This window comes from Pleurodeles waltl, chromosome 3_1 (assembly GCF_031143425.1).
Source record: "Pleurodeles waltl isolate 20211129_DDA chromosome 3_1, aPleWal1.hap1.20221129, whole genome shotgun sequence".
Classification (NCBI taxonomy): Eukaryota; Metazoa; Chordata; class Amphibia; order Caudata; family Salamandridae; genus Pleurodeles; species Pleurodeles waltl.
In genome coordinates, this window is record NC_090440.1 from 833,533,734 (window position 1) to 833,546,299 (window position 12,566).

General features: G+C 40.1%; 1 protein-coding gene across 3 annotated transcripts in view; it reads right to left on the bottom strand.

The window, feature by feature from the left end:
* ABCC8 (ATP binding cassette subfamily C member 8) overlaps positions 1 to 12,566 on the bottom strand; it is an 848,693-nt gene that overhangs the window by 198,370 nt on the left and 637,757 nt on the right. For all 3 annotated transcript variants that reach the window (XM_069223742.1, XM_069223743.1, XM_069223745.1), the window contains one exon: positions 4,555 to 4,802. In XM_069223742.1, the coding sequence (XP_069079843.1) occupies positions 4,555 to 4,802 (248 nt within the window). The remainder of the gene's footprint in view (positions 1 to 4,554; positions 4,803 to 12,566) is intronic.

Sequence of the window (12,566 nt, forward strand, 5' to 3'; positions counted from 1 at the left end):
TCCTTTAAGCTTCTGACAAATTTTGAATAAATTCTATTAAGCCAAGAAAAGAGTAAAGCGGATCTTTATCATTGGGCGTGGAAGTCAATTTTGTAGCAAATAGCAAATCTCTCTTGGTTTTCACACCATCAACAGACAAAGTATGTCCCAAATACTCTATTATTTCCACCAACATTCCACATTTCTGTTTACGTAGTGCCTGCCTCAGATAACTTATCAAATGACAATTTTAACATAACATTGCAGCTTTCCACACTATCTCCAAAAAAACAATATATCATCCTGGAAGTAGATAACATTGTCCAAACCCCGAAATACCTTCTTCATTATCCTCTGGATAACATTTGCCAATTGATAGTAACCCAAATGGCATCCTTGTGAATTGATAGGTGCCTTCCGTTGAAATAAATGGTCTTAGGGAAGACATATGTCGTTATATGCATGTTTCAAATATAATTTAAAAACATTGCCTCTTTCAGCAGCAATATGAGTTAATTGATGTTTGAAAATGGAAATATGTCTGTCATAGTGTTTGGATTTCAACTTCTATGGTCCACACAGAACCTCAAATTTCCATTACTTTTTTGTGATAACCACAGGACAGATCCAGTCAGATGTTTCAATTGGTTCAAACACCCCACTCTCAAGCATGTCCCCTAACAATTTTTTCACCTCTTCTTTTACAAGAATGGGCACTTTACTGACTTTGTTTTTTGAGGCAACAACTCCTTTTTTAACTTAATTTCATGAACATACCCCTTCAACTCTCAAATTTCTTCCCTGAAAATGCTCCTTGTAAAACTTCCTCACACATGGTATCTTCCACCGCCATCACTTGGTTGGGTGCTGGTGGATTAATAATAACGTGTAGATCATACTGATGGAACCAGACAAAAATGGGGGGGTTCTGATTCTGCCACATACGACCTTCCCAGTCTGTCTTTTAAAAAGATATCTGTCACCATGTCCATGTATCCAATAATGTCAATTTGTTTTTAACTTGGGTTTATGTCTTTGGGTAGCGACCGAACAGCAAGCCATTCAATTAACAATTTTTCTGTAATAATAGTATATAGTGAGCCCAGCCAACAATCACCTTCACTGTCTTATCCCTGATGGGAACTTGTGCTTTGGGTCTACTTAACTGAAAGTATCTCTAGTGTCATCCATTAACATCACTACTTTCCATGTCTTTGTGTCCTTGTATTTGCACATTCTGGTGAAATGTCCATTCCGTCTGCACTTCCTACATTCTTTTCCTATGGCACAATCATTTTTTGCATCTGAAGTATGGTAACTACTTCCACAACTACTGGATATTTTATTTAATGTTTTACTATAGTTATTGTTTCGTATTTTTACTTCCCCCTTTAGTTGTTGACCCTGTGAAGCAACCTCTCCATCTATGTATGAAACGTCACCTTATCCTTTCACCTCCTTTCTCCCCATTTCTCGCATACAATACTCCGATTCCTCTATCACTTTTGCTATTTCCATGGCATCTTTTAAAGAGGGATCTGTTGTCGCCCACATTCTTTCTCGTATTTTCCTGCACTGTGCTATGAATTGATCTCTAATCACCTCCTCTGTCATAGCTCCAAATTTGCATTTGATAGATAACTCTCTTACAGATTCACCTTCCCTTTGTGGTTGTGTGTAAAACTTGCAACGTCTCTTAACTACATTTGTGCTTTTAGCAAATGTTATTTCCAATCTATTCTCATCTTCAATATATGTGTCTTTGATTTGTTGTCCTCCCTCACCTACTGCCACTGGTAAATATTTAAACACATGCTGCCCTTCCTTTCCTAATGAGCTCAGTAATATGTTTTTTTTTCCCATTTGATGCTAAATCCCTGACCTTTTAAAGCTTCTAAATTGTTATCGAAAATATTCACCCACTCTTCCCGTTCTACAGATGGACTACCTGGTTTGGCTAAAAAGGAGGAGGTGTTATTGCTGAAACGTCCATGGTGAATTTGTTTATGTTATGTTTATGTACTAGGTTATAACATCAATAAAAATTGACAGTTCGGCTAACAATGTATACATGAGTCCAATATTGTCTATCTGGTATCATGCTGTAAAGAGTAAAACAGAAAAAGAGAAAAACAACAAAAATACACACACAAAAAAATAAATTAATATTTATGTCACAGCACCTGTAATTTTTTTAAATTACTTCCCTTCCTTTTGTTCCTGAAAATAAGCACAATGAGCAAATACCCTTCTCTCTGCTTCATCTTTCTAAATAGTTTGAAAGTACCAATGAAAAACAGCACTCAGTAGGTTTCTTGCTGAGTCGGCCCACCCACGATGATTCCTGTAAGATGCTGTGTTAGAGAAAACACCTGATGATTCCTCTGAACACTTTGATGTGTTACAGACGACATGCTTGATAAACGCCATGACAACAATATCTGTTGCATTGTCCAGCAGTCTGTCCATCATCTGTTCATTTTGCCTTTGTCACCCTAAGTAGGAAGGGTATGCCCAGATGTGGGTCCTGTGCTCACTGCACCACTGGATTCAAGATAGCCTGGCTGATGAGGGGTGACACTTGGAAACCTGTCCCAGGATGCTTGTTTCCAGTCCAGGGAGGACCTGGTCTGCCATTTCGGGCTAGACTCCTTCCATGGTGAACAAGGTCAAGACTAATTTGCATATGGCTGGGTCCAAACTGGGTTGGCGTGGTATGCAAAAGAAATGATGGATTAAACCCAGATCTTTGTGACTGGGGTGAATATTTGCATTGTTCAGCATTCCATTCATCATCTGTTCTTTTTACTTTTAGAAAGCTGGCATTTTCATGTCCTAGTCATGGGAAGCCCACAGCCTGCTTCTTTGGTCACATGACTAGGTGTAACTTGCAGTTGATATTTGTGTATTGCTCCCAGACAGTGAGACAAAGGGGAAATAGGTGTTGGCAGGGTGACATATCTCTGACTATGATAAGGGGGTGGAGCTGCCACCTACCACATTTACACATCATAAAGGCTCTGCCTGAACACACTCACAAAGGGGTTGACAGTAGCCTTTTCTGACCCCAGAGAAGCTAGGGTGAGAACAGGGAGGCAGGAATTTACAAACACTTCTGGGGTTCGAGACCTCCAGAATCTTCTCCTACTTCAAATCTGGCTCCAGGTATAAATATCGGACACTCAGGCCCAACTCTTCAGAACTTCTCTGTGGAAGAATCAGAAGTATTGATGTGCTTCTCTGCTTCAATACAGACTGCTACTCTGCTGCCCTGCTACTCTGCTGTCCTGCTGCCTGAGTGAAAAGGACTGGAACTTTGTGAGCCGACAACCACCAGAGTGACTCCAAGAGCTAGTTGGCTGGCTTCCTGATCAGAGGCAAGGTGACTGAAAAGTCTCTAACCACCTTGGGCCCAGCACCTGGATTCTGTCTGCAATGGGACTGCTCCCCAAGTGGCACTATTCAATCCTGAACCCTTGAAAGTGGCCCTACATGTGCATTGCCTGACCCAGCTGTGATCCAAGCAGAACCGACCCAGAATGATGGCTCACAGTGCAATGCATTCCTAACACAGGACCCACAGCTCTTAGAAACCACTCCCGCTTTATGCCTCCTCAAAGCAGGACCTTGCATCTCAGCCCTGCAACTCCTCATAACCTCCACTGCAAGAAGCAGTGGAGCAGTGCAGGGCCTCGTATTGCAGCTCTGCAGCTCCCCAGAATCGCTGCGGCACAATGCATCCTTGATGTAGGACTTGGCATTGCAGCCCATAGCCCATTGGATTTGCCACTGTGCTGCTCATCCTGGATGCAGGATCACTCAATGCTCTGCAGCCAGGATTACAAGTATATTGTTTAGCAGGCCTAACTTGGTCCTTGTAAACGGCCTGTGCACCATCACGATCGGACTGAACTTTTGACTTTGTCCTGGTCTGGTGCGACCAGATAACCACAGTTGGTGCTTTGTGCTTTTAAGCACTAATTCTACCTAAACGTTTACACCTGCATAACTCCGGTCCCACTAATTCGAATTTTGTTGTTTGGGTCAAATAGTTTATTAGATTTTACTCTATTTTTCTAAATTGGTGTGGGCTTTTTCTTGTGTTGTGTTTTCACTTTATTACTGTTTAAAGAGCTACATAAATACTTTATACATATCCCCTAAGTTAAGCTTGCCTACTTTTGTGCCAAGCTCACAGAGGAATAAGCACAGGTTAATTTGGGGTTCCTTGTGACTTCATCCAATTGGTTTCACCCCTTGCGACCAGTAACCCAATTTTTACATTTTATTCTACTTTCTCTATTCAAAGTATTTAATCAGTAATCCTAGGGGAATACACACTGGAACTGAAAATATTGATATGTATACCCATTTACAATACTGTGTTGCTGCTAATGTAAATAAATGTATATTTTTTTTTTATTTCAAAATCCATTTATTGACATTGTCTGAAATGAGACCAATTGGCTGTTGCCCTAAAACATTTACGATTTTAGGGTGTTAAACATTTATAGTTGCTCAAATATACAAACTGCAACAAATGTGGCATATTTGCCAAGCATTTTAGAAATGTACCTGACTCAGAGAACAGTTGCTTCGTTGTGCTTCATCTTTGACAGAAATAGCATCAGATGTCCATTTGGCCAGCCAGTAGTCAATAGCAACCATAACAGAATGTTTCAAGAGCTGAGATAGAACCAGTAAAGGTAAGAGGAGAATCCCTGCAGAACTGAGGTATTTTCCACAGGCTTGCCAAGGCATCTTCGCTCGCTGGTGCATTACAGAAGAAAGGTTGTCTTCATCGTCACTTTCACTGATTTCTTCTGCAAGATGAAAGTACTAGGTTAGCAAGTATACATATAATGCTTGATGTTTTTAATAGCATGCAAAGGGATGCTGTGACCTTTCCAATATAGCCTGGAAGTTCAAGAGTATTGCATTCATCAAGACAAGGGTTAAATGCTAATTTTAATTTTGGGAAAGGTTCATGTCAGTGCTGGTACTCTCACACTTCTTCAGCACCCACAAACAATACAAAAACGGTTATATCACTAAATTGCTGAGCAGTGTCCCAGACAGTACACTTGTCTTGGCACTGTCATAATGATATCCAAAAAGCCTTACGAAAATAATTGTTTTAAGTTGTGATCAACTCCCTAAGTGACAGTATCCATCACTTTGGTGCTTCTAATGACCTTAGTGAAAAGCAAGACATGTGCTCCCATTCCTCTACCAGGATTCCCACATTTAGTTGTGATTTACATTCATGAATAGATAATATTACAGCTTTACATATTTTAGCCCATTTTTGGACATTGCTTCATAAAATGAACAAGGAAATAACAATGTCAACCGCACTGGGCAGTAAGTAACACACATTTCTTTTGCAAATATGGAGGGCATATATTGTCTCTGCAATTAGGCTTTACGGTTAAACCTATAGTAACTGATAAAACCTCATGGATAGGGAAACAGCCCTCATCAGTGCAAACATATAAACAGTGATAAACACCTGAACAACTACAAACTAAAATGCCATTCAATGGAAGAAAAGTGAAAGAGAGCATTGTTTTTTTATTTTTTTTAGTCCTGAAGGAGCCTATACAATGTAACTCTGTTATACAAGGTAGCAGCAAGAAAGTATGATCAAAGTTATTGTGCTTGAACTTTGTTGTTTAGTGGCGCCACTTAAATATTTTAGCTTCTTCCTTTTGTTTTGAGAGAGCGTAGCTTATATAATCTATATTAACATGAAATGTTTATAAATTAATGTGTGATAATGCCGCCTAGAAACTGAAATAGTATTTTTGCTTAAATGTGCACCTGAAATTTGACCACGGAGAGTGGCTGTCAATGTATACGTAGACTAACAATGATGACCAAAAGTTTATATTATGTTTAAATAAGTTTATACTAATCATTAATAATTATGTCATTGAATCTGTGCTGAAATCCTCATAGGCCTTAAGTTAGCATGAGCCGAAGCTTAGCTGCTTGGCTCTCATATTAAATGTATTTTTCTATTTTGCAGTGTGCTGACTCACAAAAGGACATGACCCTGTATGTTCTTTTTCTTCAAACTAGAAGACGAATGTAACCATGATAGATCCGTCCCCATAGCTTTTCCTTGCTTGCAGAATAATGTTAAAATAAAATGAAACTGTGTAGATTAATGTAATGTACAAGGTCATTCAAAACCGGTGAAGACAATGGAGCTGCTGACCAAAAGATGTGCAAAGAATTACAGAAAGATGAAATCATACCGGACGTGCCACCTCTGAAGACGTCAATTATGGAGATCAATCAAAGACTTGTAAAATAATATGGGGTGAAAGTTAGGTGACCTAATGTTTTTTCTGATAGGTTAAAGATAGTGGGGTATAACAAATGTCCAATAGAATTTTAGGGGAGTGTACAACGAAAAAGGGATAAAAACCCATGACACAGGGAGCCATTTAGGAGGTGGGTTAGGGAATGCTATTGATTTTATCCAGAAACTCTGTCACTCTGTTTGGTGACTTGTTGGTTTACTTTAAACCATCCTCGCCCTTAGATTTGTCCATTATGAGGGAAGTGCCCTTTTGCCCCGGAGCTGAGTTCTGACTGATGGCGAATTGACTGATGTCCTGAAGACGAAGACTGAACCTGTGCGCTGACCTAAACTTTGGAGGGTAATTATGACAATGCAATTGTGATTTGTCTGTTTGCTTTCCTTTCTAGGTACCAACTGCTTACTTTTGACAGAGACCATAGTTAGATGTTTTTCCAAATTGGTGTTCTAAATTGTTTTGCATGAAGCCCAACATGCTAATGCTAATCAGTGGTTAGGACAGGTGTTCACTAAACTGATGCAAATAGACAAACAACCAAATCTATGCTTTGTTGAATTAACGCGTTATTGACACTCTGCTACATTTTTCTATGTTTACGCCGTGTTATGTTCTGATGTTTGTGATTCTCGCCTTAATGAAATCTTACCAAAGTTACCATATCGTAACTATGCTATTATGTTTCTTGGTTTTGATATTAACACATCTGCTCTTAGATTTGTATTGAATAGGGAATAAAACCCATAAAATTCTACTAAACTGGTGTGGTTATTCATGGCTGCAAGGTCATGGTAGAGTTTTGAATTGATTAATGACTTTGAAATATGTTGTTATGATAAATATTGACAACATTATTGACGTATTGATTGACATATTGATTAGCTATCTCGTCCTAAGGTGTCTCTCAACTGGGTCAAAAGATTCATTGGCCTAAAACGAGTCCTGATGTGTAATAAATTATCATAAAGGGACGCGTTAGCAGTTTCTTCCGGTTTTATGTGTGTGGATTAAAGGTGTAGGGTTTAGGTTTTCCAGCCCGTAGGTACAATGTCAACAGCAAAACTTCAAGACCTAGAATACAATGTGATGTCTGTTAACATGTCAGGACTGACTTAAAGGGAGTCGTTTGCTATAGAGAAACTTGGCAGCTATGAATGTCCACAAAACAGCAGCACTTTCTAACTATTGTCTGGCAAAGAGAGCAAAAAAGCAATAACGAGCGTGCTAAAGGAATTTGTTTATTAAAACCTTTGAGTATAGCACTCCTATTTTTAATCCAAAAATAGCCAGACAGAGTCCTAATAGCGTGAGTGTGATAGAAAATACGATGTGAGAGAGGATAACATGATCTGAGTGTGAGTCAGAGTGCAAAGGACAGATTTTCTATGCCTAAAACAGTCTAACATAACTCCAGTGTACACACTGCCAATGGGGCGATACTCCATACCTTACATTATTGCTCCTTTAAGTGACATATGTGCTTTGTAATAATCACTGCAAACAACAAGTATTTGTAAACAAGGGCTGGGAGACACACATTTTGTGTCTAGTTTGGGGGGGAACAGGCAGCTGCAAATACACTGTTAAGCACTGATTGAAATAGGTTTGAAAGACAATAAGAACACACTACGGAAATCCACCAAAAATAAACACTGAAAACCAGAAAGTCTAAGCTTAATGAAGTGAGTATGCCCAAAACTATGAGAGACAAAAATGTTATTTATTTAATTTTTTATTTAAAAAAGCCTGATTTTTAGTTTCTACAGGAAGCAAAAAAGTCGAATATTGCCATAATCTAAAGACACTTTCACTTTAAACATTATTGTCCCCCCAACCTCACTACTATTATCTTTGGGATGTAGTCAACATGATTGAGAGTGAGTAAGCATGAGCTATGCCAAACCCAGTGGCACTGCAATTAAGAGTTTGTATAGCAAAGTATATTCTGCGCAAGCATGGATTTGTCGAAGTTAACACATGAAACATCTTCTACTAAAAAATCAGCAGGTTTAAAAAATTGATGGATCTGGAATACAGTTCAACTCTGGACCAAAGTTACACAAAAGTTGTCTGGCCTCTTTGACTTGTTGACAGTAACTGAACTCAAACGCTAACGAGATCTCATTTCTAACTGGTGTGTTAATATCATTGATGGGCTGCTTGGAAATGAGCCTAAATTCATATCAGCTATCAGAGGCTTTACTGATTTAATATATTTGAAAGGGGGTAGAAATGATGATAGAATATTGGCCAAAATATGTGCCGGAAAGGAATGCTTCCACATCTCAAGTGAATATTGAGTAAACCTGACAGTGAGTTGCAGAATACGTTTAAAATAATCTTGCAGTACTCAGAATAAAAATATTATTTTAATAACTGCTCACGTTTTGGTTTGCGTGATGATGCACCTTTGTATATTTTTTAAAGATTTAAAGATACTGTTCACTTTAGTATGTAGGTAGTGCAGCATTTGTAAAAAGGTATCTCTTCGTTTCTGTGCCATTAAAAATAATCAACTGTTGGTGAATAATGTTCAGCAGTATTCTCTGCTGAACTTGCATAGCTGTATTTAGTGGAACAAGTGCACTACCTAAATCACTATCATCTTTTATGTAGCAGCACCAATGCATGTTAGAATGTCCTAATAGCAAGACAATTGTGTAACAGAATGTATCGTATTATTTGCATTTAAACATCGAACGTGCTGCATAACTTACTTTGTGTTGTAAATAATTCAGTTATCTATGGAGAATATGTTTGTAAATGGTTTATAACCAACCACGCCTGTTTATTAAATGCATTAATGTAAATATGAATGATGTATCACCAAGTTTGTGAATAATTTGGTGATATGTTTTAATCAATTGTTCTGAGAAAGTGTAAATGTGCCCTTAGCAACCAACATTGCAACACTAGTCTTTCTTCTCTTTGCCTTAAAACACTCAATGTATGTTTGGACAGCTTAAAAATAATTGTGTTTTAATATATTTCATACACATATATTTGTTTGTGTAATATTTGTTGTACAGGTTATCATTTTAATAGTTCCGATTGCCACTCTTTTTAAATACCTTGCATTCTGCACACTTCATTGTACACCGCACCATAGAAAGTTATATATCATACTACCATCTAACAGTTGATACCGGAAAGAAAGTGGTGCATTATTTGGGGGACATGTGAGTCTTTCACTAGTAGGCCCAAAATCCTGTTAGTTTAACACATGGTTTCACTCTTTTTGACAATGGCTCAACCTTTGGTATGACAGAAAGTGGACAGGTTTTGCTTAGAAGAAGTGTGAAAACTGTTTAGCAGTACCAAAGTAATTAAAAAGTCAAAACACAACACAATAAGAATCCCACAACAAATGTAAAGAATTTGAGATGAATTTAATAAGAGAAATGACACCAGAATGATTGAAATGCAATATGAAATACCAGAGATATGAATTTGTAAAGCAAGAGCGCAAAAAGCACCAAGAAAAGTGAGGCCAAATCAGAAGTCACTCTCCTCTTTTGAACAGGACCTAGGTGCAAAATCAGGCAGACTGCAATAGAGCAGAGGTCAGATACTCCAAGTGGTTTCCCCCAAAGTTTTTACTTCATGACTTAGGAGCTCATTTAGAGTTTGGCGGATGCGTTACTCCTTCAGAAACGTGACAGGTACTCCATCCGCTGTATTATGATTCCCACATGATATAATGGGATCATAATACTGCGGATGGGATCTCCATCATGTTTTTGGAGGAGTAACCCCATCTGCTAAAATCTAAATCAGGCCCTTAATCTTTTTTTATGGAGAGAAAAATCTTTCAGTATGGCAAGGTTGAAGACTGCATCCAGTGAAGTCCTCTCAAAATCGGATCCATTATGGAAGGAGTCTCTCTGAAATTAATTATTTTGGAGGGAGGTGATCCAAGCAGGAAAATGAGTATACCTCTCATCTGTTAGTCTCATTTTGCATCTTTGCATGGTCAAGAATTTTATGTTGAGACTTGGGGGGTCATTACGACTTTGGCGGGCGGCGGAGGCCGCCCGCCAAAGTACCGCCGTCAGAATACCGCTGCGCGGTCAAAAGACCGCCGCGGTAATTCTGAGTTTCCCGCTGGGCTGGCGGGCGACCGCCAGAAGGCCGCCCGCCAGCCCAGCGGGAAACCCCCTTCCACGAGGATGCTGTCTCCGAATGGAGCCGGCGGAGTGGAAAGGGTGCGACGGGTGCAGTTGCACCCGTCGCGATTTTCAGTGTCTGCTATGCAGACACTGAAAATCTTGGTGGGGCCCTGTTAGGGGGCCCCTGCAGTGCCCATGCCATTGGCATGGGCACTGCAGGGGACCCCAGGGGCCCCATGACACCCGTTACCGCCAACCAGGTTCTGGCGGTCAAAACCGCCAGAACCAGGCTGGCGGTAAGGGAGTCGGAATCCCCATGGCGGCGCTGCCTGCAGCGCCGCCATGGAGGATTCCTCAGGCCAGGGGAAAACCGGCGGGAAACCACCGGTTTCCCTTTTCTGACCGCGGCTTTACCGCCGCGGTCAGAATAGGCCTGGATGCACCGCCAGCCTGTTGGCGGTGCATCCGCGGTCCACGGCCCTGGCGGTCCATGACCGCCAGGGTTGTAATGACCCCCTTGGTCTCTTTTTGGAACTTGGGACCAACCCTGATTTTCTTGCTCTCTGAGGTTGAATAATTTCTAAGTCCCAAAAGCTCCCAGTACCTCCAAGACAGCACTTAGGGTCCAGACCTCACTCTAGCCGGATTGAATCAGAGTCCAGTTGTAACTAGTCAGAGGAGGTCAGCCAAATAAACCTTGGAATCTACAGCTCAGGTAAAACCCTTCAGGGTTCTACACAAGTCATAGCCACCAGGTCCAATACCCTTCTGTTCATCCCCAGGTCCAGATGCTTTTCTGAAGAGCTGGGTGTACAGTGCTATTTTTGTACAATTCACTAGCCAGTGTGTGAGAGTGGCTACTTCCTAACCAACAGGAAAAATGGCCTCAAGGGCAAACCTTTGCCATTTTGCAGCACATCCTGTTTGCCTTACTGCAAACTACCCAACAGTGCACCATTCAGAGGAAACCCCAACAAGTCAGAACCTTTCTGCCCCTTAAGGAGGCCCACCCAGGGATGTTTATAGGGAAATGCAGTCCCCAGGCTGGCTACAGTTTGCACAGTGTTCAAAGAACCACTCTTTCCCAGTCCTCATTTTACACTTAAATATGTGTTGGCAATTCACCCTAGACCCTTTCAAGTTCAGAAAGTTCCTGATACCCCACTGCCTTTCCTCAGAAATAATGAGGCACATAGCTCACATCTAGATCTTTCTGCCTAAAGTCCCAAACTTTTGTTTCAACTCTGGAGGCAGATTTAATTCCTCATCAAGTGGAAAGTACTTCTGGGAGGACGGTTACAGATAGGCTAATGATAATTAGCCAGGAGAAGCTTCAGCCAGGAGAAGTCTAACTTTCTAAAAACTACTTTTTCTGTGTTTTTTATCTAAAGTCCAACTTCAGAACTGAATTGGATTTTTACCAAATATTAAAATCGTCACTATACAGACTATTTAACTTATTCCAAACAAAAATTAGAAAAATAGTATTGTAATTGTACTTTAGTTTATCCTCATAGCAACAACTACAGCCCTAAACAGAGAAAATAGCTTTGGGGGTAGTCAGTGTTGGAAAACACCAGCTGACATTCTTACATGTTCCACTTTTTATTACTAGACATACTAGCTTGTGGGCTATGGGGCTTACTTAGTAATAACTTACTTAATATTTAAAAGCAGAGTTCCTTTCTGTCAAAAATGATTCTTTTGGTAGGCTACACAGGTAGGCTTGAAGGTCAGTGATGGCTGGTTACATTTAAATGTGGAAAAGTGGAAAGGTTGTGGATGAGTGTTATGTCAGGAGCGAAGAGAGCAAGACTGGCTAGCTAAGACAGGTTTGTGGGAGTTATTTTTTTTAAAAAGGCTGGGCAAATCATTTGCTTGATAACATTATCAGTAGAACTGCATGATTTTGAAAATGTAGGCAATGGAAATGTGCTGTCTGTGAATGACATTGCGCTACTACACCATCCTTTAGTAATATATTTGTGATAATGTGCCCCAAAATCCACCACCCCCAGTTACATAGTACACCCTTACTGTGTTCCTGATGAACAGATGTTGCTCATTTATGACACTTGTGCTTTGAGGTACCTTTGGATTTTTCACAATCCCTATGATTTGTTATGCAACATTGATGGCAGCACCCTCA